The sequence below is a fragment of the Toxotes jaculatrix genome, chromosome 12 (genome assembly GCF_017976425.1).
Source record: "Toxotes jaculatrix isolate fToxJac2 chromosome 12, fToxJac2.pri, whole genome shotgun sequence".
Lineage (NCBI taxonomy): Eukaryota > Metazoa > Chordata > Actinopteri > Toxotidae > Toxotes > Toxotes jaculatrix.
The window spans coordinates 8,895,801-8,922,826 of record NC_054405.1 but is presented as its reverse complement, the minus strand read 5'-3'; the positions used below and the strand labels follow the sequence as shown (position 1 = coordinate 8,922,826).

General features: G+C 40.2%; 1 protein-coding gene across 1 annotated transcript; it reads left to right on the top strand.

Annotated features, from left to right (window-relative positions):
• Positions 1 to 6,207: 6,207 nt before the first annotated feature.
• Positions 6,208 to 25,859, top strand: kdm6bb (lysine (K)-specific demethylase 6B, b). Its single transcript, XM_041051579.1, has 22 exons — positions 6,208 to 6,320; positions 8,709 to 8,847; positions 11,364 to 11,420; positions 11,954 to 12,077; positions 12,992 to 13,048; positions 13,285 to 13,504; positions 13,627 to 13,869; positions 14,003 to 14,158; positions 14,249 to 14,533; positions 14,870 to 17,505; positions 17,667 to 17,793; positions 18,395 to 18,500; positions 19,279 to 19,484; positions 19,997 to 20,172; positions 20,266 to 20,334; positions 20,426 to 20,574; positions 20,672 to 20,786; positions 20,885 to 21,072; positions 21,219 to 21,360; positions 21,453 to 21,579; positions 21,668 to 21,838; positions 22,905 to 25,859. The coding sequence occupies exons 4-22, from the start codon at positions 11,959 to 11,961 to the stop codon at positions 22,926 to 22,928; spliced, it is 5,316 nt and encodes a 1,771-aa protein (XP_040907513.1). The 5' UTR covers positions 6,208 to 6,320; positions 8,709 to 8,847; positions 11,364 to 11,420; positions 11,954 to 11,958; the 3' UTR covers positions 22,929 to 25,859.
• The last annotated feature ends 1,167 nt before the right edge of the window (positions 25,860 to 27,026 follow it).

Below are 27,026 nucleotides of genomic sequence, written 5' to 3'. Positions count from 1 at the left end.
GACATTTTGAGGTCAAAAAAATTTTTGACTTTTTTTGGCCGATTTTGACGCCTTACTATACTATGACGTTTTTTATGACATTTTGAGGTCAAAAAAAATGTGGACTTTTTTTGGCCGAAAAAAACGCCATACTATACTATGACGTTTTTTATGACATTTTGAGGTCAAAAAAAATTTGGACATTTTTTGCCGGAAAAAAAAACGCCATACTATACTATGACGTTTTTTATGACATTTTGAGGTCAAAAAATTTTTTGACTTTTTTTGGCCGATTTTGACGCCTTACTATACTATGATGTTTTTTATGACATTTTGAGGTCAAAAAATTTTTTGACTTTTTTTGCCCGAAAAAAACGCCATACTATACTATGACGTTTTTTATGACATTTTGAGGTCAAAAAAAATTTGGACTTTTTTTGGCCGAAAAAAACGCCATACTATACTATGACCTTTTTTCTGACATTTTGAGGTCAAAAAAAATTTGGACTTTTTTTGGCCGAAAAAAACGGCATACTATACTATGACATTTTTTATGACATTTTGAGGTAAAAAAAAATTTGGACTTTTTTTGGCCGAAAAAAACACCATACTATACTATGACGTTTTTTATGACATTTTGAGGTCAAAAAAAATTTGGACTTTTTTTGGCCGATTTTGACGCCATACTATACTATGACGTTTTTTATGACATTTTGAGGTCAAAAAAAATTTGGACTTTTTTTGGCCGAAAAAAACGCCATACTATACTATGACGTTTTTTATGACATTTTGAGGTCAAAAAAAATGTGGACTTTTTTTGGCCAAAAAAAACGCCATACTATACTATGACGTTTTTTATGACATTTTGAGGTCAAAAAAAATTTGGACTTTTTTGGCCGAAAAAAAACGCCATACTATACTATGACGTTTTTTATGACATTTTGAGGTCAAAAAAATTCTTTACTTTTTTTGTCCGAAAAAAACACCATACTATACTATGACGTTTTTTATGACATTTTGAGGTCAAAATTTTTTTTGACTTTTTTTGGCCGATTTTGACGCCTTACTATACTATGACGTTTTTTATGACATTTTGAGGTCAAAAAATTTTTTGACTTTTTTTGTCCGAAAAAAACGCCATATTATACTATGACGTTTTTTATGACATTTTGAGGTCAAAAAATTTTTTGACTTTTTTTGCCCGAAAAAAACGCCATACTATACTATGACGTTTTTTATGACATTTTGAGGTCAAAAAATTTTTTGACTTTTTTTGTCCGATTTTGACGCCTTACTATACTATGACGTTTTTTATGACATTTTGAGGTCAAAAAAATTTTTGACTTTTTTTGGTCAAAAAACACGGCATACTATACTAAGACGTTTTTTATGACATTTTGAGGTCAAAAAATTTTTTGACTTTTTTTGCCCGAAAAAAACGCCATACTATACTATAACCTTTTTTATGACATTTTGAGGTCAAAAAAAATGTGGACTTTTTTTGGCCGAAAAAAAACGCCATACTATACTATGACATTTTTTATGACATTTTGAGGTCAAAAAAAATGTGGACTTTTTTTGGCCGAAAAAAACGCCATACTATACTATGACGTTTTTTATGACATTTTGAGGTCAAAAAAAATTTGGACATTTTTTGCCGGAAAAAAAAACGCCATACTATACTATGACGTTTTTTATGACATTTTGAGGTCAAAAAATTTTTTGACTTTTTTTGGCCGATTTTGACGCCTTACTATACTATGACGTTTTTTATGACATTTTGAGGTCAAAAAAAATGTGGACTTTTTTTGGCCGAAAAAAACGCCATACTATACTATGACGTTTTTTATGACATTTTGAGGTCAAAAAAAATTTGGACTTTTTTTGGCCGAAAAAAACGCCATACTATACTATGACGTTTTTTATGACATTTTGAAGTCAAAAAATTTTTTGACTTTTTTTGCCCGAAAAAAACGCCATACTATACTATGACGTTTTTTATGACATTTTGAGGTAAAAAAAAATGTGGACTTTTTTTGGCCGAAAAAAACGCCATACTATACTATGACGTTTTTTATGACATTTTGAGGTCAAAAAAAATTTGGACTTTTTTTGGCCGAAAAAAACGCCATACTATACTATGACGTTTTTTATGACATTTTGAGGTCAAAAAAAATTTGGACTTTTTTTGCCCGAAAAAAACGCCATACTATACTATGACGTTTTTTATGACATTTTGAGGTCAAAAAAAATGTGGACTTTTTTTGGCCGAAAAAAATGCCATACTATACTATGACGTTTTTTATGACATTTTGAGGTCAAAAAATTTTTTGACTTTTTTTGCCCGAAAAAAAACGCCATACTATACTATGACGTTTTTTATGACATTTTGAGGTCAAAAAAAATTTGGACTTTTTTTGCCCAAAAAAAACGCCATACTATACTATGACGTTTTTTATGACATTTTGAGGTCAAAACAATTTTTGACTTTTTTTGCCCGAAAAAAACGCCATACTATACTATGACGTTTTTTATGACATTTTGATGTCAAAAAATTTTTTGACTTTTTTTGCCCGAAAAAAACGCCATACTATACTATGATGTTTTTTATGACATTTTGAGGTCAAAAAATTTTTTGACTTTTTTTGGCCGATTTTGACGCCTTACTATACTATGACATTTTTTATGACATTTTGAGGTCAAAAAAAATTTGAACTTTTTTTGGCCAAAAAAAACGCCATACTATACTATGATGTTTTTTATGACATTTTGAGGTAAAAAAAAATGTGGACTTTTTTTTGCCAAAAAAAACGCCATACTATACCATGACGTTTTTTATGACATTTTGAGGTAAAAAAAAATTTGGACTTTTTTTGCCCGAAAAAAACGCCATACTATACTATGACGTTTTTTATGACATTTTGAGGTCAAAAAAAATTTGGACTTTTTTTGGCCGAAAAAAACGCCATACTATACTATGACGTTTTTTATGACATTTTGAGGTCAAAAAAATTTTTGACTTTATTTGGAATTTTTTGACGCTTTACGGCCGTATGACATTCTTTATGACATTTTGAGGTCAAAATTTTTTTTGAGTTTTTCTGGCCAATTTTGACGCCTTACTATACTATGACCATTTTTATGACATTTTGAGGCCAAAAAAAAATGTGACCTTTTTTGGCCGATTTTGATGCCTTACTATACTATGACCATTATTATGACATTTTCAGGCCAAAAAAGATGCTGACTTTTATTGGCCGATTTTGACGTCATACTGTACTATGACGTTTTTTATGACATTTTGAGGCTTTACTAAAGTATGACTTTTTTGGCATTTTTTGACGTCATACTATACTATGACATTTTTTATGACATTTGAGGCCTTATTAAAGTATGACTTTTTTTGGCATATTTTGACGTCACACTATACTATTACCATTTTTATGACATTTTGAGGCCTTACTAAAGTATGGCTTTTTTTGGCATATTTTGACGTCACACTATACTATGACATTTTTTATGACATTTTGAGGCCTTACTAAAGTATGACTTTTTTTGGCATGTTTTGACGTCACACTATACTATTACCATTTTTATGACATTTTGAGGCCTTACTAAAGTATGACTTTTTTTGGCATATTTTGACATCACACTATACTATTATGTTTTTTATGACATTTTGAGGCCTTACTAAAGTATGACTTTTTTTGGCCCATTTTTGGCCTTTTTTGAACCCTTCCTATACTATGACCTCTTTTATTAGGGCCCAAGTATGAAATTTGTGCGATGCCGTATTTTAACTGAAAGGATTATTATTACTCTCCTCCTCTGTTATTCTTCTCCCGCCGCTTTGTCGGCTAATTTTTTACCCCCTGAGCGTACTCAACAACTCACCAAACTTTGCTCAAAATTTTCCCCCAACCAAAGTTCTTGTTTGACAATTTCCTTGCGGCCAAGCGCGGACAAATGGCTCTGTAGCGCCCCTAGAGTGTGAAAATATTCTAAGTAAGACCCACGGACTTGAAATTCGGTACACAGATGCAAACTCCACACAGAGGAGCCCAGACCGGGGTTCGAACCTAGAAACCTCTTGCTCCCTTTTTTTTTTTTAACTTTAATTAACTTTAATTACTTTATTGATCCCTCCTGGGGGAGGACATCTCTTTCACCACCACTATATCAGTTTTTTGCGCTTGGTCAAGGGATCGAACCCACGACCCTCCGATCTCAGGCTGGTCCAAAGGCCAAAGCCGCACTCAATGATACTTTTTCTTAACATGTGCAACTTACTTGCAACCACATTACATATGTAGTCACATAAACACAACTCACTCAAAGTACAAATGTCCATTAAAGTGATTTTTTTCTTACTTTTTCATATATTTATCCACAAATACCAGGGTATATTTAACCAAGGACATCCTGGTATTCTTAACATATGTGGCTGAAAATAACACCATTGAAATGTCTACACTAACTCTAAACAACACTAATTTACAAATGACACACTGTCCATCAAACCAAATTACATGTTTGCTCTGCACAGATAATCAGGATGACTTTCACACTCTCAACTCATTTATATTCTCATACGATGATACACTCATAGCGCCCCCTGCTGGGAGGGGGGCATGTCTTTTCTGTTGCTGTATACTGCTGAGCTTCTCTGGGGAGAAGAGCAGGAGAGAGGAGAGGACATAGGAGGACTCTTGTGCGTGGCTGTGCTGGCTGCGACTCCCGCGGCTCGCAAGGGGTTCGAGGGCCTGCCCATCGCTGCTTGCAGCTTTAATTATATATATATGTGGAACGAATAATATAAAGCAAAAGCAAAAGTTCTATTATACTAATGTACCAAAACGTTTGCTTCGTTCCACATTAGTATGATATTAATAATTACTTCTGAAGAAGTTTGTGGGCATGATAAAACATTTCCTATATCACAAGTGTTTCATCCGATGTCAAACATGACAGCTTTCAGCTAGGAAGTGTCCACACAGACCAGATGCTCCCTTTGCTTATAAACTGCAGAAGTTTCTAGGCCTCCACTGAGCCACCAGGGGGCATAATTTAGCAAAGATTCTGGTTTGTGAAGCTTTCCACACTTAGTGCTGCACCAAAGCCTCCTGATTGGTCCAAATATCCACATGGGTTTGTGCACTGACCAATAGAGTTTGAGTTGATCAGGGGCTGTTGCTAAGGCATTTCAGAGGTAAAAAAAAAAAAAAAAAAAAGAAAAGAAAAGAAAAAAATCTGTCAGCAGTCTGCTTCCACCATTTCCCTCTTACAGTCCTCTGGCTCCTCATCAGCTCTCCCTCTGTCTCTACCTCTTACTGTGCACTCGGGGGCCGACGGCTCTGCCTGCTTGTTATTGGTCGGTGATGGGTGAAATGAGCAGAGGAGTGAGAGGTGGTTTTGCATTGTGAGCCACAAAGACGAGGCCCTCCCTCATGAACCAGGAGCTGTAGCCCCACCTCCCCTGGTTATCCTGTCACTTGACATTTGAGCTCAGCCAACACTTGCAGCCCGCCTGTCACCATTTCACTGTGCCTCACTTCCCAGTTCATCCAAAAAGGTATGTGTGTGTGTTCGGCTCCAGCAAGGTTCACTAAACCAGGAGAAATATATGCATTGTTCACACTGATACTGGGATGTGTTTTGTGATTCTCTGACCTTTTTCTTATTTAATTAAGTCATTAAAGGAGTTGTTTTCTGAGGATTTGAAATGAACGGATTCAAACGTGTTGGCAGCATGATAATGTGCATGAGACATGTATGCATCTCTTTGCACAGATAAGTGCGTTAACTCGTAGTGATACTGGGGGAAAACATGTCTGTATCAGCCTGAAGAGATTCTTTTACAGCTGTGGAGAGATTTAAAATATCTCCTCTACTGTACTGGCCATGTTCCAACTCTCACTTACTCTCTCTCTCACACACACACACCCCCCCACACATATACTGTATCCACACACACACACACACACACACAGAGGAAGAGAAATAAAGAGCCTCTCTATGCCTCTCTGTCTGCTATTTTTCCCCTCCTCCTGCCTCCTCTTGTTCACTGCAAAATGTGAGAGATAAGCGATTCTGCCCCCTCATTGGTTCTTCTCCTGTGATTGGCAGCTCATTGGCCCGCCCCGTTGGTCTCTGCACATGGATCAGTCTGCTATGAGAGCCCCAGCATCAGAGAGTGGAGTGTGGAAACAGGAAGAGGAGGAGAGGGGAAGAAAGGAGTCAGAGGAGAGGATCGGGTGAGACAAGGTGGCGAGGAGTGAAAGGGAGGAAAAGGGGAGCAGAGGGGCGTGTGGACCAAAGAGAACGAATACAAAAAAAAAGAGGTAAAGGAGAACTGCAGAGGAGGAACTTGATGTACATTTTTGCTCAGAGCTGAATGGAAATATACTGCATGCATTGTACAGTGTAGGGGGACAGTGGCTGTGTGTGTGTTTGTGTTTCTTTTCTCTGCTGTGTTTGTTTACATTTGTTGATTCTTGTGTGTTTTCTGTGTGTCATTGTTCTGAATGATCTGAACATACTGCAGTGTGTTTCTGCAGGCTGTGCTGCACATTCATGCATGAAGCTCACACAGCAACAGACACAAACACACACACACACACACACACACACACACACAAAGACTAATATTCAACAGTTCCACAGAGCTCAAATGTAACCACAAGTGTAACCACCAAGTTCCTCTTCACTACATTCATCATTTCACATCTCTGCACAGTGTCTGCACGTGAGCACTACATGTCTGCATGTCTGCATGTGTGTGTGTGTGTGTGTGTGTGTTTGTGGGAGGTGTACAATAGTAAGGAGTTTCAGTGTGATCAAGTGCAATGATTAATCTTCATTTAGAGTCATGTCTAAACTGTGTCACGTTCTGTGCAGTACTTGGCTCTGCCGAAAGTTCAGCTCAGTTTGTTGAACACAACCTGCACAGAGACCTTTTCACTTTGTTGTGTGTGTGTGTTAATAAAATAAGTGGCTCAAATGTTTGACTCACACATTTTTAGGTCGTCTGGGTCAGAATAAACAGAGGACAGCTAAGGTTACTGTCACTAACTTGCAACATGATCCCAATGTATGCTTTTGGTTGATATGATTGTAAGCTTAGGTAAGCTCCCGGACGTGCAGTTCTAGGTTACCGTTCCCCACACAAACCAGGTGCCTGATGCGCACACGTGCACCCAGTGCCTTCTCCAAACCTGTTAACCTCCTTCATTGTCTTTGTTAACAAAGCTGTACATTTTGCATTGTTTGCAAAAGACACCCCTCTTTCTTGTTCTTGACCTTGCCTTGGTACATTCCAGTACCCCTTAGAGGGCTGTGCTTTATGGAGCATACACCGGGAGAAGCTGCTATTACAGAAAGGGAGAAGGGGATAGAGCAGAGTGAAGCGGGGCTGCGGGGATGTTATTTTTAGAAATGTGATTGATATTCGGCTCATGCTGTACTTTCTTTCTCCGTGATCGTGAGGCTATTTCAGGCCTGCATCCAATAAAATCATGCATGTGCGTGCATTCAGGGTGGGTTGTCCGTGCAGTCTCTGTCTGTCTGTACATTGACGCTTCTCACTTCCCTACCATCTGTTCTCTTCATGTCTCTGCTCCTTGTGTTAGCTAGCTTAGGGGCCACCAGAGACAGGTCTGGTCTGGTGCAGTCCATCCTTCCTTTTATGGTATAGGAAGCAGTCTCCTTACTATACACACACACACACACACACTCACACACACACACACACACACACACACACACACACACACACACACACACACACACACACACACACACACACACACACTCATAAAGTCTCAGCAAGACATGCACATCTGCAGTGGTTCACTGCAGCTAGCAAGCAGCTCCAGATGGTATGTGATGTGCAAAATGTGACAAACTGTTGATTTGTCCAAACGAGGACAGAAATTAGAGCGTTACTCAGTGAATATTTTTATTCAGCAGGCAGAGCTTCTGCACAAATGCTGCAGATATCTGAGCAGAGTGAGCAGAGAAAAGAAGACAGAAATGTAGAAGTATATATTAAATCCTATGGACTCCCTAGACCCCCACCACCACCAGTCTCTCTCTCTCTCTTTCCATGTTATAATCACACACACACACACACACACACACACACACACACAGGCAAACACTCCCCTCCTTGCTTGAGGCCTTGCTCCCAGCTCTGGACTAAATGATATCATCGGTTGCCAGGGATACAAGGACACAGCGTGCAGAGAAAAGGGAGGGTGAGGCATCGGCAGAGCCGTGCACATAGCCTGAAAGAGAAAGGAAGGAGGCTGGCATATTGGGTATCAAGAAAGAAAAGGAGCCTTGTTGAAACAAGTAGTGAAGATAGCAAAGGCGATGGGGCAGGGCCACAAAGAGGAAAGACAGAAGAAAAGAAAACCCTGCAGCCTGTCAGAGGTTACTGGCCCATCCTTCCTCTCCCCTCTCTCTAACATCTCATTTCAGTCTCTCTCTTTGTCTAGAGAGGGTCAGAATTGCAACAGTGCAGCTGTGTGTGACAGCATGTGCTGTAGGAAATGAGAGACGAGAATAGAAGGGAGGAGAATGGCAGCAATACCTGAGGGATGGAGGAGAGATACTGTCCTTCATTTGAAACAATAAAACCTTCCTGTCTTGTACATATGTGCACCAAATGACTGGAATTTCCTCACTCTCTCTACTGTGTGTGTCTGTCTGTGTGTGTTGTTTGCCAGCTAGCGGAGGATGAGCATGTCTATTTAAAGGGATCTGAAACTGCACAGGTCTGCTGTCTTTCTGTTCCTGACTGACGGCATCATTGAATTTGGACCCGAGAGTCTGTCTCCCCCCTTTTCTCTCAGTGCTGATCACTAGGTAAGTTTAGTTATATGTATGAACATCAACACAGACACAGACACAGACACACACACACTATTAGGAGTCAAATATATGTCTTTGCGTTTAGCATGTGGTGAAATTGTCAGATGTTAGACAGCCAAATGGGGGTTTCAGCAGAGATATGAATGGATGCATGGTTATCCCATGCTCCGTTCTCCCTGTGTGGTGACAGAGAGATGACCAGGGTTTCCTTGGTGACAAGAGGGAGAGAGGAAGCAGACTGGGGGGTGCAGACAGCAGGTTTAGCCTACAAGTAAGTAACAGTCAGTCACTGGAATAACTGATTCAATGTTTTAATTGTGAAGCATCATTTGAGCGCAAACACATCACTGCACAAATTAAAAACAGAGCTGAAATGAAATGTTTTAAAAGCATTGCCTTAATTTTATACAGATGTTATTTAACACAATACCCTACTGTTGGCATTGCACTTTTTTTTTTTATCTCTAAGGTTAACTCACTGTGAAGCACAGAGTTTACCCAACAGAAACTTAACCCCTTTTGCACATGACATCATTTGGCCTCTGTGCGGAATTCCAGATGTCTCAAATGGCCCCTGCATCAGTGGGTTAAATATTGGAGGAACTGAACCGTCGTTGTGTAGAGCCACACATAAGCGGCTGTTGACTGACAGCTCCCCCCTACAACACTATAACAAAAGTGTGTGTTCCAGTGTGCGACAGGGAGGGTCTGCATCAGATGGTCTCTCTGTTGTCTGTGTGATGCTGCTCAATTGTAGAAAGCTCAGGGGTAAAAACATTGTGTCTTTTCTTGCCTGTGCATGAAAACGTTATAACACCGCACAAACGGTGAAACACACTTTTCAAGTTGTTTGCGGGAATTGAGCACACAGTGACCATCTTAATTACAATGAGAGAGTGACAGTGATGTGACATTAATGCAATTGCAATTTTGGGATACAAATCCAAACAGGCAGGAATACTAAGATCAACTAAGATCCTGAGCAAAGAAAGCTTTAAAGCAAAGTGTTTTACAATGACGAAAAGGTTGTTGAAGCATTATCAAAAAAATTGTAGAAGCTCAGAAAACTAACCTTTCAAAAAGCAGATTTTACTGCAACATGAGCATGAGGATTAGTGTTGATATTACCAGACATTTTTTTTTGTCTGTTGTGCAGCTTTATATGACAATTGATGGTATTCAGTGCTGTATGTTAGGACAAAGTCCTATAGTCTTACTTTACAGTATGTAGCAGTGAACACTGTATGCATATAAAGCCCTTTCATGTCTTCTTCCAACTCTAAAAATAAATCTAAATGCAGCAGACTCTAAAAAGCCTAAAGCCACAGCAGTGAGAACTGTCTGGCTTCAGTTTCTCTAGCAACTGGTTGGCAATGGACGCTCAAAAAGGCTGCTCACTTAGCTCATTCAGCACTCACAGGAAGGTTATTATGGCGCAACTTCAACAGTCTTACCACAAACAAACCTTTACAGAACAAACTTGCAGTACACACACAAAAAGAAAAAGAAATTGTAGAACTAGGGAAGTGGTAAAATGTCTCACAGCATACTATTTATAAACAACTGGGGGAAATTAATGCATGAAGAGGTGCAACCTGTCACTAGTGCACCAATGATACCTTCAGCATGCAACGTTGATCTTTTACAAGGTCAGCTCACTTCAACACAAAGTGTTTGGCAGCAGCAGGGCAGCAGAGGCAGTAAGAGATCTTGTCTGTCTGTGGCAGCAGATGAAACAACTGGATGAAACAATTCTGTTTTAAACAAAAGAGAAAAAAATCAATAAAAATGAAAATAGGCAGAACAGGCTCAGGAGGCTTGGTTAGAAATTGTGATCAGACAATAAGAAAAGAACTTGAATTTCTGCAGAGACACAATCAGCGAAACGCCTGACCTGGAATAATGTTTCAGAGCTCGGTGGGCAGCTATAGAACTCACTGTGCCTCTGGAAGTTTGTGTATGTGAAGCAAATAAAAGGAAAGAACACAGATGATCTAGAAGATGGAACATCCATGCAGATTTGAAACACATGAACGTTTTCTCTGAGTATTAAGGATTCAGGGTTTATGGGGTAAGAAAAATTCTATAACAGCACAGCCATGATTTTTTGTTTTCTTTTTTCTTCTTTGTTCTTAAAGGGAGGGTGCCACAGTCCTTCGTCTTACTGCCATGTTTTTTCATCACTGGATGGCCACTGGCTGTGGTGGCTGCTGGGAAGCAGTGATTAGAGAGAGACTGAATGCACAATGCAGCTCTGGCTGACTGATGATATGACCACTGAACAGATACAGAGCAGCAGAAAATACAGCATGAGGAAATAAAATCTTCCAGAGATACACAAAATGACAGTTTGGTGCTGATGTAAATCACAGACTCACAAGCATATAAGGCTTATTTTGTTATTAAGCCAGAGAAAAAAAGTTAATGTATAGACATGGTTTAGAAATGCATTTTGCTCTCGCTGTAGTCATTTACAGAATATATCTCCCAACCATGTGTCTTCTCCACAGGCTGTTTTTTGCTCTCAGGTGTGAAGTGGAGGGCCTTCTAAATACAGACCAAGACTGGTAACCACAGAACAATTGTTTCTTTCTGTGTATGTGTGTGTGTATTTAAATGCAAACACATACTATGTGCGCCACTGCAGTACTTTAATGAATCACAGAAAATGAAATGTACATTGATAATTGTTTTGCACTGCTGAAATGTCATCAAACCCCAAATTTATGTGCGAGTTGCTCCATGTTGTTTCGTTAAAGTTCACCTGCTACTGTAAATGATTTTACTTTAATTGATCAGTGAGTCCTTCCCTTTGGCCTTTTCCAGGTGATAAGTCAGTGAGTTGAACAGTTTTGTGCATTAAGGAACTAAAGCTTCACCTAATTTTGTCGCAGATTGTCTAAGTGTGAGATTTACTCACAACTTAAAGTGATTGTAGAATGCAAAGTGCTGGGCATCGTCATTGTGTATGCTAAGATCTGACTGGTTGTAAGTGGTGGTACTTCCATATCGCGCATTATGTTGTCAAACTTTCTTTCTTTGCTTGTTTATTTATTGAAAATCTTAACTCCATACACATTCAACTACATCTGTGTTTCAGGCTGCATGTATCACCCAGCAGAGCTGTACTCTGGCCGTAACGCATGGGACTCCTATCCAGCTGGAGGACCTAACAGGGGACAATGGGCTCCTGTAAACAGTCGCCTCTGGAGCCACACAAACAGGTCAGCAGCACCGTCAACACACACGTGAAAATATCAGTGTTTCTACAGAGTGTTACCTTATAAGATGATTGGAGTGGCAATAATCTCTTGTTTATGTAGTTTTTTCGATTTCTGTACTGATCATGCATCATGATCTTTAGTTGTAAAGACAGCTAAAAATGTCAATAAGACTACAGTAAACTTAACTGGGAAAAAAAGACCAAAGCCTTCTTGAAAAGAAATTAAACTCAGTGGGAGTGGACAGTGGAACAACTTGAGACTTGAACTTCCGCAACAAGGGTCATTCCTGCAGGTTGGACTCCAGCCTTTGTTGTCTGGGTTGATTTAAGATAAGCATCGCTTTATGGGGCTGACAGATTAACTGAAAATGTGATGAGCATATTGATGAAAAGTTCTTACTTCAGCCAAAGAGTAGTGAGCATGGACCCGTCTGTACAGGTTAAAGAGGCACAACTGTGGTGAATGAAACCATAAATTCTTCAGCTTGCAGCTGAGAGCCTAACTGCAGCCGCAATCTAACTATTCAGCTGCAGCAGCTGGGGGTGGCTCTAATGGATATGAATATGTAACTGCAACTATGTGTATCTGGTTGTGGCTTTTGCTAAGAGAAACAATTGTGACTCTGATAAAGACGTATTTTTCTCAAAGAGACATAAACATAAAACTCTGCTGAAGTAACATCACATGTTTGAGTGTTGTCAACGTGAGAGAGACCATATATGCACAGAAAACACTTCAAAAGAGAAATGACCAGTTAGGTCAACAGTCAGAAAAAACAAGCAAGTCTGGCTGCGACCTGACTTTTAGCCAACAGCATGAAGGATGAGAGCTCACAGATTTGTTGTATTATCACATGAACCGCACTATTACGTTGGGACAGTAGATTTTCTGTGTTTTTTTTTTCTTTACAACAGATGCCAAGAAGGGCGCAATCAATCACACCATCCACTATCAAATCGTCTTTATAATAGGTGAGTGAAACAATGCATTTATCATTCATACTCTGCTCTGCTGATTGGCTGATTATGGTGCATATAATCTTTCTCTCTTGTAATGTATTTGTTACTGAAACCACTTGGATGGATAGACTGTGGCTCACGTGTGTGGACAAATCTTGATGCTGTCATGGATAAGAGTATGCACTTGCCGTTTTCGTTTTGAATACACCGTAATACTTGTTGCTCAGTTCATTTGGTCTTTTACTTAGGGGGGAGAGAGCAGTTAACCATGTTCAGGACAAGGGTATCGCAAAGGGGCACAGACAGCATCTGCGTCTTTGGGATGGTAAAGAGCAGCTGTTTGAGGCCCAGAGCTGGCATCACAACTCCACACGTTCATTCCACAACCGAGCTGCCACCAACAATGGTTACCTGACAGGACCTGGGGAGCGCTACACAACCTGGGACAACAGTGTCAGCAACTCTGTGGTGAGCCATGCTAATCAGGAACGATATTACATTCAAAAGAGTTGATATTGTTGTTGGAGCTAAAAGTGTGTCATCATTTGACTTTGGATTATGGCTGTACTTTTCCTCTCTCTGACTGTTAGCATGGTCCTCGCCTACATCGCAACAACAGAGAGCTCCAGTCCCCACCGGAGAGATGGGCCCCCTCAGACTGCCGCAGGAGCTTTCCAGACAGAATGATAAACAACAGGCCAGGACCCTGGAAACGGCCAGCCCTCCATCAGCGGCGAGACCAATTACACCAGCACAGTCCACCCCCACAGCACCCTTTATCCCCCAGAGAAGAGTGTCCTGCTAAGAGGAGAAGGGAGTCTGGCCCTGATCAGGTAAAGTTGGTGGACTTAGTACAACAAACCTTGACTGTCTTATATATCTGTACATTTCAATACTGCGCAACAGCACCACCCATTGGTAAAATCCCTTGTAGTAAGACAGGATATTCATGTTTTTTTTGTTTAGCCATCTCATCCTGGATCAAGGCATTTACCTTTACTTGCCCATGCCCCATCACCACCTCGCCACCACCGCGGCAACCAAGATGACTGGAGGCCTCTTAATGACAGGGCGGGTCCTTGCCACCACTCTGACCACAGGACCTCAACAACACAGCAACAGGTTAGCTAGTATCATCAGTGAATGATCACTCAAAATTAAACAAAAATGTTGATCATTATTGATTTGTACTGTTGGCTTTGAAATTTGCAGGAAACCTCTAAACTGCGAGCTGGAGGACATGGCTTCAGTAACACCAACCTAGCAGTTTTAAACCAGAGTTGTGGCAGCAGACCGCCACATCACGGAAGCAGAGGGAAGGTCGAGCGGAAAATCTCGTCTTCACCAGCAGACCACACCCGTGTGCCTTACAGCCACCAAAACCATCATTACCACTATCAGCGGCACACAGGCCACCTCAGAGCCCTACAGCACAACCCACCACTACATCCTCTAGAGGACAAAGACTCACGGAGCCATCACCACAAACAAAGCACAGTAAGAAATAAACTATGACACATTACAAACAAACAAAAAGCCTGTGATTTACTCAAAGTTTTCTATTACACTATTCATGCTATTACTAAATCATTAGAATGAGTTATATTCTAGGTCCATATCAATATTTGTTGATTAATCAGCCACATGAAAGTAGTACGTTGGACATGAAAGCTTTCCGTTTTAAAACCTATTTTTATGCCATTTGAACTGGCCTAACGTTCTAGTAATAATTATACTGATCTCAGTACAACAGTACATATACTCTATATGTTGTAACTTAAATGAGTTTCAATCCCTGAACAAAAGTCTAAATAGATATATTCTTAACTGCAGGAACCTCAACGCACTCATCAAAGAGGCAATTCAAGGGATCCAGTCCTCTCCAATTCGTCTGGTGCAGACTCTCCTCCTTATCCATCCCTCCTCTGCAGTACAAAAGATGGAGGTTCCACTGCCAGCAGTCCACGTGCTCCTTCCAGCCCCTCTTCATTCACAGTAGCCAGTGGAAGAAAAGATTCATCAGTTGTTCATCAGTCTAGTCCTGGCCTCAGTGGACAACCGAAACTCCAGGGAAGTCCCATTCACACCCCAAGACCCAGCCTGACATCCACCATGTCTCTTACATCTCACAATGGTCCTAAATCTAGATTTTCAGACATCAAGTACAGAAAGACCTCACAGCCCCTCTGCTCACGACAGTTCCCCCACAGCAAATCAAGAGCAAACAAGCCAGAGAAGGAGATGGAAGAACACAAAAAATCTGAGTACAAACAAAAAGATAAGATGGGGAAAAAGGAGAGAAAAGGAGAAGTTCAAAAGACAAACAGAAAAACTGAAGAAAGAAAAAGGCGGAAGAAAAAAGAGGAGAAAAGGTTGGGTGACAGAAAAAAGAAAAGAGATAAAGCAATTAAAAAAGAAAGAAAGTTAGGCTTGAAAATCACAAAAAAGGAAACACTCTCCTCCACCTCTGCTTCCAACTTTTCAGGAGAGATCAAAACAAATAAAATGGAGACTACAGCTCTGACCCCGGAGAATCAAAGCCAGTCAACACCCAAACACAAGCACAGGGCAAGGACTGAACGATCAGAGGGGACACACAGGCCTTCTACAAACACTCTTCATCCCAGCTGCTCTTCGTCACAGCCATCCTCAAAATTTGAAAATCACAGATTGTCCAAAAAGAACAGCAGTTCCCAGGAACTCCATGTCAAGAATCCCCTAATGCAGTCCAGGAACACCAACCTTAGCCAGACCAGCAAGAAGCCCAACATTGTCTCATCCCAGTCAGAAGATGGACCAAAAGAAAAGCCTGATGATACCCTCCCTTCACTTTTATTTAAAGCCTTAGCACCACTTAGTACAGCATGTTCTGTTAGCTTAGAGCACTTAGAGCAGGCTGTCCATGGCAAAGATGGTGGGCAAGGAGGTGTTCTCAATGCCCCAGATCTCCAGCCTGTGGCTGTGATGGGAAATTTGAGGGAAATGGGGGACAACCTTGCAAACACCCCTCCTGTCCTGAGCTGGCAGGGCTCTCCAGTTTCTGTTCTGGGGGAGGATGAGGAAGAGCTAGAAAAGGGAGTGATAAGTAGACCTGTCCTCCAGCCCAGCCCCACCCAGTGCTTTTCTCCTCCCCCTGTAGACAATGAGAGCGTTGATGATGTGAATAAGGAGCCTTGTAAAAGTAAACTCGCTGATTATTCCCACAGTGACAGGCCTGAATTCTCTGACTTGCCTTGTACAACTGAACAAGCTGCCGAGGAAGAAAAAGAAGAAGACGTGGATAACAGCGGGGAAGCTTCTGGCTTGCTTCTTCACGATCTCCACCACCATAAAGCTGGATTGGATGATGTCTTCAAGAGCCTGGCCACCTTTCTTGGAAGCCAGAGGGTCGCTTGTCGAGGCGGGCCATTTGGCGGGCCTCCTGCTAGCACTGCAGGAGGTGTGAAGTACTCCTCTTCTCTTGCATTTGGGGCAGAGATTCACCATCATGAGCATGAAGATTTCTCCCCCGAATCTGACCCCACAGCATCCTCCAAACCCAGTAATCAATCACCAATTCATACTACCTCAGACACACTTTTGAAATCCCACAGTCCAGCAGATCTGAGTGAGCCTGTTGAAAACGCCCTGGTGCAGGAGAAGCAGGAAGAGTCTGAGAAGGATATAAAAGTGAAACAAGAGGGTAAGGATACAGAAATCTGCCCTGAGAGAACTGAGTCATCTCTTTTGGATGGATCACTGAGTGCAGAGCTGAGACTGACCACCACAAATACAACGTCTTTCACCGGCCTCCTCTCTGTTTCCAGCAAGGAGGAGAGTGAACACAGCAAAGAGACAGAAAGCAGACATGCAGACAGTAAAAGAAAACAAAAGGATCAGGATGGCGGAAGAGATGGAGAGATCAAGATTAAGATAAAGACAGAAGAAAGCAGTGTCATCTGTCCTAAAAACAAAGTAAATGTAATAAAGGAGCTGGAAGAAAGGGATGTTTCATGCTTAGAGCCAGTCATCTCTAGAAGTTCACCCAGACCCCTGAAAGATAGTATGAAGGACCAGATTTCTCAGGAAAATCAAACCCCACATGGCAAGGACATCCAGAAAGAAAAGGTGGACACTGGGAACACCGAGGTAAAGGTAGCAACAGAAAAGAAGGAAGTGGTCACTGAGTTAGAAAATAACATATCCTCAGCAGCTAGAAACACAGATACCAAGACTTCAAACTCAGTCAATGCATCCAAACTGTGTGTCTCCACACCAGCAAGTAAACCTCCCTGCTCATTAGCTCCAGTCGATCCGCTGAAACTGAAAGCATTGTCCATGGGCTTGTGTAAGGAGCTGAAGATCCTCTTGATTAAAGTGGAGAGTGCTGGAAGACAAACATTCAACATATCAGAGGTGGAGGAGCCAAGAATCCCACTTTCCAAGATCAACATCAAACACACGGCAACTGAAGTGATCAGAGCTTGCAAGTGAGTACTCGAACAAATATACTGTTAGTCTGGGTGTCTCATTAAACATGGGATTCTGAGGGGAAAATTTCATTGTAGGTTCAACGTCTACGTTGTTCCTTTTGATGAATTTTGTCTTTTATTCCTCTGTCGTCTTTTATTCCTCTGTCATCTTTCTCCAGGGGGACAAGGGTGAAGGGGAAATTCAAGGAGTCGTACCTGCTTCCCGCTTTCTCTGTTAAACCTAACATTGCAATCAAAACCCTGATTCCTCGAGAAAAGCTTAATCCCCCTACACCAAGTATCTACGTGAGTCCACACAGATTAGCATAGTCAAAATGACCCAACCTAAAAAAATAATACAGCCAAATACTGAAACCTATATTCTTGTTTTTAGCCATGCTAGCGTTGGTCCAATTGACATTAGTGGTTTAGAGTGACGTCCAACTAACTTTGATGAATTGCCATTAAATTTGGTCCAGACATTCATATCTCCCTATGGATGAATTGCTTAGACCTTAACTCTTTATCTAGCGCCAACATTTTAATTAGTTTGGCTTGTGACTTGGGCTTGCGACTAAATACTCGCAAAATTTACGGCATTCACAGCCACGCACAGCTGCCAGCATGGCTGCAGACTCTAAGTCTTGTTTGTGTATTAATAAAAACAAAAAACAAAAAAACAAAACTGTAAATGGCTATAATAACAATTATTGATTTAAAATCACTTGAAATATGTCTTGAATCGTTTTCTCAATAGCAGCAGAGAGAGCTGCCTTATCGTACCTTGTTTCAAGACATCTACACATTTCCTACCAACTGTCAGTATTTTTCATTTGCTTTTAAGACAAATACTTTTATTTCTTTGCTGTGTTCAAATGTTTATAATTACAATGTGATGTTTCTGCAGTTGGAGAGCAAGAGGGACGCCTTCTCTCCAGTCCTGCTTCAGTTCTGCACTGATCCCAAAAATGCTGTTACTGTCATCAGAGGCCTTGCTGGCTCCCTCCGCCTAAGTAAGTTTATCCATCACACTCATCTCAGCTAAGTTGCTGCACTCCATTTACTCTATTTAGCCCAACAGGATTTATCCAGTCCCATTCACTCTAAATGAGTTTTTGTTGATTAGTGGAACATTGTCATTAATTTTTGTTTTGGTGAAATAGTCATGTCAAGGGCACAGGGAGAGAATGGAAAAGAGAAGGCAGCATTGATTCTTCATTATGTGAATGCACTAGATCATAAACTTGTGATCATTTTAAATGTAGTAGACATTTGACATATTGAGTAATTTCTATATTAAAAATATGTTTGGGCTATTTGGACAACCCTTTCACCCTACCAAGTTTTACACGGTTGCGGCAAATTTTCACTGTCAACAAATAACATGTAAGTATTTTAAAAGACTAGAGTTTAGAAATTATCAGAAGTTGGTTCTAAGAAGCGCTGAATCTTGAAAACTCCTTGTCACCGATCTGCTAATTGGGCAGCATACAGAGCTCCACTGTCACAAACTTGGTACACATCACACATCTTTATGATCCCTATTTGAATGCAGATCATGTATGCTCAACTATGACGTGATGGCTGGGCTGCTGGGAGGCTGCATCAACTGTTGCTTTGAATGTGTTTGCATATTTCAGTGTGTGTGTTTTACTCTTATGAAGTGCTGATAAACTAATCTTATTTCTATTCCTGCACTTTCAAACGAAAAAAATATACAGAGATGGCTGGAAAATTATCATCTGACAAAGTATGTCATGTCTGTCATCTGCTTTTTTACCTCTATGGTAGACCTTGGTCTGTTCTCCACCAAATCTCTGGTGGAGGCCAATGCGGACCATGCAGTGGAAGTGAGGACTCAGGTTCAGCAGCCCGCTGATGAGAACTGGGATCCCAGTGGCTCGGCACAGACGTGGCCCTGCGAAAGCAGCCGCTCACACACCACCATTGCCAAATACGCCCAGTACCAGGCCTCCAGCTTCCAGGAGAGCCTGCAGGTAGACATTTTCCCTCAAGGCACACACACACACGTACACACATAGAGTTTAGCTGACGTAGGTGTCACTAAAGGCAACATTAATTCACTCACACCTGTTTTTATTCCAGCTCTTGTCCAAAACCAGATGTTTGTGCTTTACGGGGCCTCATTCAAGAATCATACATACAAACTTTTTTTTTTTTGATTTGTTCTTAAGTGGCACATACAAGTGATTTAAGAGAATATGTGACATTTCACCAATATTTCTTGAAATTGAACTTGAAATCACATAGTATTTTATATTTAATATAAGTAAAACATGTAGTGTGTCATAAAGTCACTGTTCATGGTTTATGTGTGTTTCCATTCATCTTCAGCTGTTTGAAGTGTATTTGAATACTGAAATCCACACATGTGGTAGGTAAATAATGATGTACTTTGTAGGTATCCTTGTCCTGGACCTTTGTAATGATCTATTCATTTTTAGCTGTTGGCCAACTTGTCAGCTGAGCTCATGTAGATGTGTTATAGGAGGAGAAGGACAGTGAGAATGAAGAGGAAGGAGAGGAAACCAAGACCTCAGATCCATCAGCCATCACAAAAGCTGGTCTGACGTTAGCCAACAGTAAAGGCAGTCCTGCCTCAGCTACCATTAAAGCTCCTGTCTTCAGTAAAGCCCACTCAGTTCATTCCACCAGCACATCCAGGTTAGCACAAAACTGTGATCTAATTGTATTGAATTCACTGTTAATGCTGTTAGTCTGGGTGTCTCATTAAACAGACTCTGTTCTGTTCCCCAGCTCAGAGCAGAAAACAGTCGGAAAGATCATTAAATTCGGGACCAACATTGATCTCTCAGACCCTAAAAGGTGAGATTATGTTATTAAAATCCGCCGGCTCAAACAGAGCTCATTGAGTTGTTCTTGTTGTTTCACATTACCCCATGTGTTTTTTTATAAGGTGGAAGCCTCAGCTGCAGGAGCTGCTGAAGCTGCCAGCTTTCATGCGAGTGGAATCCAGCAACAACATGCTCAGTCATGTCGGTCACACCATCCTGGGCATGAACACTGTCCAGCTCTACATGAAGGTGCCAGGCAGCCGCACGCCAGGTGAGTGTGTGTCTGACACCACAGTTAGGTGCCAGTAATGCTATGATTTCAGACACAGGTCTGTTTTAATGTTTCAGATCTTTGCATTTCTTCTCAGGTCACCAGGAGAACAACAATTTCTGCTCTGTCAATATCAATATCGGACCCGGTGACTGTGAGTGGTTTGCTGTCCATGAGCACTACTGGGAAGACATCAACAAATTCTGTGAGAAGTGAGTGAAGAGGCTGGAGGAGTTAACATAGGATGTAGCAACAAGCTTTAGTATGTGTTCATGCTAAACTGCTTTTTTTTGCAAACTGTTTTCCTCAGGCATGGAGTGGACTACCTTACGGGGTCCTGGTGGCCGGTCCTGGAAGACCTCTACAGCTCCAACATTCCCGTGTACCGCTTCATTCAGAGGCCGGGCGATCTGGTGTGGATTAACGCAGGAACTGTGCACTGGGTCCAGGCAGTGGGCTGGTGCAACAACATCGCCTGGAATGTGGGACCACTCAACTGTAAGATACAACAAGGACCAAGAGAAAAATATCTTTAAACTTGATAGTCAGATGTTGTTCTTTGTGTCAGATTACAAATTAAATATGCTGTTTAAAATGCTGGCTACTTTCAGCCTCAGCACTGTTTGTGATTTCTGCTCTTCCAGCGTACCAATATCAACTCGCCCTGGAGCGCTTTGAGTGGAACGAGGTGAAGAAGGTTAAGTCAATTGTTCCCATGATCCATGTTTCCTGGAATGTGGCTCGCACGATCAAGATCACCGATCAGGATACCTTCAAGATGATCAAGTAAAATGTCTCTTTGTTCGTATCTGTGCATGTGTGTGTGTGTGTCTGTATTTGTTTATATCCTTCACTTTCCACTCCTCTGTCTCTCTCAGACACTGCCTGATGCAGTCCATCAAGCACATCCAGATTCTGAGAGACCAGCTGGTGGCTGCGGGGAAGAAGATCTGTTACCAGAGTCGCGTGAAGGACGAGCCAGCCTACTACTGCAATGAGTGTGATGTGAGCCCCTCTTCCTGCTGGCCTCGCTGTCTTTCGCATTCAGTAAATTGTGTAGTTGTGTATGTAATGTGTGTGTATGTGTATGCAGGTGGAGGTGTTTGACCTGCTGTTTGTGACCAGTGAGAACAGCAGTAAGAAGACCTACGTGGTGCACTGTGAGGACTGTGCCCGAGCTAAGAGCCCGTCTCTGGCAGGAGTAGTGGTGCTGGAACAGTATCGAATAGAGGAGCTGATGAGAACCTACGACAGCTTCATGCTGGTCAGTCTCACTTTCTAATCTTGCACTCTAACAGTAATGCCACATACCACACATATCACATCGCTCCATCCAGATCTTATTTTCAATCATCAATAGCATCTCGATCACAGATGTAAGGCTGCAAGTGAAATAAGAACACTTTATCACAAATTGCACATCAGATATGGCAAAAATAGGACAGATGTTCACACACGTGTTAAAGAAGAGTGATTTTGCATATTGCAGTTTAGCTCATTAACTACAAAACAGAAACCTTAACTGAAATTTTTTCTTATCCATTTTTCAAAGCATACATCAGCAGTGTTGCAGCATTTCCTGTCTTCAGGCAGCTGTTAAGTTCATTTCACTATGATATAAAAATCAGCTTGAGAAGATTTAAATCTTGTTTTATCTATTTTAATGAACACTTAGATGCATTTACTTTTTGTAGAAGTTTACATTATAATTTGTTTTTGCACTGTAGCTGTAATCAGGGACTGGTAAATATTCGACTCTCTTGGTGCCTTTACATAAAATAACTTCCCTAACAACAATTCTTTTAATGCATGAAACATTTTCGTTGAATCTTTTCACAACATCCCTCCAATGCATCACAGACGACATTTGTTACAAAGGCATTAGCATAACTCCAAAAACAGCCTCTGCTCACAGCTGCATTCAGCTGCAACTTCCATAAAGCACGAATGCAAACAAACAGTTCACTGTGTTGGATTACATTATGTTTCCAGAGCAAATTTCAAGTGTGTTTTTATTTTGCCAAACAGCTTGAACTCAAGCTAATGGCTGCTTTTACATTTACAGCTTAAAACCTACACTCAGCAATAATGTGAAGGACATGCGATGTTTAGCTAACATGCTTTAATATTCATCATTCACTCTAACTCTTTATATTGTATTAGATTCAATAACATGACAGTTCACCACAATCACATAACCACAACATCAGGACAAAAAGAAATATTTTGTGTTAGATATCGAAATTGGCTTCTTTTGATAATTTAATATGCAACCAACTTTTTCAAGTGATCAGCTGAGCTCTGCCTCTTCCTGTTTACTTCCTCTTCAGGCTCCATCACCCTTTTCAAAGTGAGGACTCCTCCCCTGTGTCTTTCAGCCATAACCAAAACTCTAATGGCAGCACAATTGTTGTCTTCAAGGCAATCTATTCCTGCAAACACTTTCTGAATCAGCCAATCACGTTTACTCAGTATTGTTTACATCACCCAATAAGGTATGGATACTCAGCCAATCCAACTATAGCTCACTGTCTTCCCCATACCAGCTGCTGATTGGACGTGTGTTTTGAAATAGAATGACTAGACTGGTACTTCTCATGAAAAGCATTTCAGACATGTACAAACAAACTAACAAAAAAAAAGAACAAAAAATAGAAAAAAAATAAAATAAAAAAAAATGTGAGCACTGCTAGCACTGAAAATCAGGTTGTATTTTCAACGGACACTGCTGTGATTCAAAAGCGTCAAGTAGCCAGTTCTGTGTATTAATTCAGGTACTTTTATGCAAATTCAGTAGAACTTTTTTACACCAATCTAGTTATTCTATATGTCCATGAATTTGCTGTGATTCTATTGTACCAGCAGGGGAATTGCTTCACAGGAGAAGTAGCTGATTGTCACATTTGGCATCATATTGGTTCCTGTTTTTGTTTGGCATTCAGGTAAACTCTGACATTTGTAACTCCTGTCTGTAAACTCTTTGAGGTGCTATTCCAATTTTATTTATTCTCGTTAGATACTTAAAAAGTTTTACCAGCCTAGAAGTACACCACATTGGCCTTGTGAACTGTATTTAGAGGAGAGATAATTAGAAGATTAAACACACACAAATAAGGTTTTATGTAAGTATAAAAAAAGAAAACAAAAAAAAAAAGCGAATCAAAAACTTTTATCAGTTTCTCTAAAATACGGGTTTACTAGAGGACTAATATGGTTTCATTCTTAGTTGGAAATCAAGTATGTAGTTGGAAAATTAGCTTTTTTTATTTGTTTTTTTTTTCACAAGTCCAGCTAAATAGTTGTTGGTGTGGTTACGATGATACACCCAGAAAACAGACATAATGTCATTTTTATTTTTGAAATGGGAAAACAATCTCAGTTTTATACCTCTTTTGTTGCTATGTTCTTGTTTGTAGATGACAGAGAAAATAAATAATTGTAAATTGTGAATGAATTTATGGGATACGCAGTGGTGTGCATAGACGGGGTATGAGGAGGGGAGGGGTCACTAGGGTTGTTTGTGTCAGTGAAGTGCCCGTTGCAGTCTGCAAAAAGTAAAATGTCCAAAGAGACACACAATCATAATCTTCTAATGCAAACAGCCAACGAGGGCAAACAGATGATCAGACTGCAGGGCACCTCAGTGTCTCCATTCTGCCCCAAACATCCGTCTATGAGGCTCAGCAGCTCCGTGCACTGCCACCAGGTTTATTATGATGTGTTTCCAGTTTAACATGTTGAAAAGCACATGAACTGAGACATGACAGAGAAAAGCCCAGTTTCATCAACATTTAGACAGCTCTCTAAAAGAAAAGCTCTCATTTTGTTGATGCTATACATTGATGCTGATGCTACGCATTACATACGCTCTTTTCATTATGCTGTATTTTGCATTGCTTATTTTTAGTTACAATGTTATAACAAAGAAATATGCCAACCAATAATAATTTCAGTTTCCATAAATACAAAACATAAGCAAATAACATTAATAAGGATCTTGTAGAATTGTTTTCAGAAGAATTGTGAGCAGCACACGTACAAAGAGAGACATTTCACAGCTGAAAAACCAACTGGTCTTTGTTGCTTATTGTCCAAAATACTCGCTGACACCTGCAATAAGCTAATATCAGCGGAGTCAATGGTCTAGCTCCACTTCAAAGTACGTTGAAAAGTGTTGATTCCGACATAAAATTTTGTTATCACGTATCACACTGGGCTGTGTTCACAGATCAGGCCTTTTTAAAAATTGTTTAAATGGATGAATAAAATCCCCACAAATTTTCAAGATCTTACCCCTTCCCTCATTAGTCTGTGCACACCGGTTCATGTACATAATGTATCTGTTTTCAGGTTTACTAGAAGACCTATGTAGTTTTGTTCTCAATCAAAAATCAAATTTGTATATGGTCAAATTTGTCCACCTCAGTCGTTTGTTTTTGTTGTTGCTATATTATAACACACCCTGGAAAATATCCTGTTTCACTCTAGTTTAAATTACTGCAATGGGAATTTCTTCCCACTTTTATACCTCTTTTTGTTGTCAGTTTCTGATTTTTGAATTACAGAGAAAATGGAAAATTGTAAATTGTGACATTATTTATACTGTACATGGTTGTTTTCTTATATATTTATTGCATTTCAAAGGGTACTTCACTTGATAAGGGGCTACAAGGTATTTAAAAAATGTAGTATGATCATAATGTGTGGATAGGGGAAGTGCAATCAGGGGGGCGGTTTAATTTCCATGGTGCTAGACCCCTCCTTGCATCAATGCCCCCTCATTAAACAGCATATAATGATGTATGAACATAAATAACTGATACAGCTCAAACCAACCAGTTGGTGCTTAGAACCATTTCAACACAGTTTACTGGTAACAGAAATGGAATGATGTCTTTGTACTGTATCGAACAGATAAATAAAAGATTTTTTTTTTTTTTTTAACTTTATTTCCATTGTATGAAATTCATAATCTTGTGAGGCATTAGTGGTTTTATGATGAGCATTAGCAGTAGTTGTAATTCTTTTGCAGAGACTTCTAGGGACGTGACTTCGGGGTTTTGTTTTGGGTTTTTTTATGTCTTGTCCTCATTATTAATATTATTTGAAGGATGTAATACTGCTCTTTTTCCTCTTGACTTGTTTGATTCATGCTGCACTTATTGTTTCAAAAAGAACTCACATAGAAGAAAACCTGAGCCAGACCTGTCTTAAATCCCTCTGTGATTTTTTTGTGACATATTGTATTGTTGTTCAAGAAAATAAAAATGTTTTGATAAATTATTCAACAATAAGCCTTTGCCTTTGATTTCCTTTCTGTAGTCTCACTGGTTGCCTTCTCCTGTGGAGACTACAGGATTTGATTGATTCAGTCCTATCCTCAGGCGTTCAGGCGTGCTCTCCTTATTTGTCCAAAATGATATGCTGGATATGAGTTTGATCTGTTATCAGCTCTTGAGGAAGGAGAGGTGGTTTAACATTTTCTGCAAAGATGAAATGTGGGCATGTTTTTCTCTCTTTCACAGTTTAATTTCAGGCCCAACCTTCTAACTGGCCTGCTTGATAGGCATGAATCTGGCTTCTCATGAATACCAGGTTTCTCAGTTTAAACATGTATGCATCTACTTGGTGGATCACCTTTTCAAACTTTTAGTTTGACCACTATTTTGGTTTTTGACTGAGTACCTGCAAAAGTAATGACAATCCAAGCAGCTTTAGCTGTTTTTAGTGCTCATTAGCAAATGCTAGCATGCTAACAAGCCATGCTAAAATTGTGATCATGGTAAATACAGCCACTTAGCATCAGTATGTTAGAATTGTTAAGATGCTGTTACCATTTAGGTCAGAGCACTGCTGTGTGCAAGTACGTCCCCACAAAGCTGCTTGTATGGCTGTGGTTTGGTCTCGTATTTTCCTTATATCAGTTTGTCTGTCAGTACATATATACCAGGTAAGTCAGAATGACCTGACAGTTCATAGATTGCCCTTATAGTAGTCCCACAGTACAAACATTCGTATATATGGCCACTGGGTGGCTCCACTGGACCAGTTTGCTTTCAAATGCCTCCCTTGGAGCTGATGGTGCAGTGGAAAAGAACATTAAACTCACTTATTTCGCCTTCAAGGTTTTCCTGATACAGTCTTGTCAAAGCTGCAGCTGCTCCTTTTAAAGGAAAGTAAACCAAAGGTAACAGGATGTAAAGTGAATAATACACCAACCTTTGTCTTCTTTTAAAGTAATAGTGTGTCCTGAATGCTTTGGATGAACTGACCAACGTGAGATACACATTCATACCAAACCTTATACACTGTGAGCTGACAGCTTATTTACTGTTATTTACTGTTAATTATAAAAACCAGGTCATGAACTAAAATAAAATTACAGATGTAGACTAACATTAAGCCATTTTAAAAACTGCTAACAACAATGTTCAGGGCGTCACATGAACTGA

Excerpts from the sequence above, each read along its gene's own strand:
- kdm6bb (XM_041051579.1), top strand. The coding sequence starts at position 11,959 with ATGTATCACCCAGCAGAGCTGTACTCTGGCCGTAACGCATGGGACTCC. Across the intron at positions 17,794-18,394 it reads CCCCTACACCAAGTATCTAC|TTGGAGAGCAAGAGGGACGC; the intron begins GTGAGTCCACAC and ends ATGTTTCTGCAG. Across the intron at positions 20,575-20,671 it reads GCCAGGCAGCCGCACGCCAG|GTCACCAGGAGAACAACAAT; the intron begins GTGAGTGTGTGT and ends ATTTCTTCTCAG.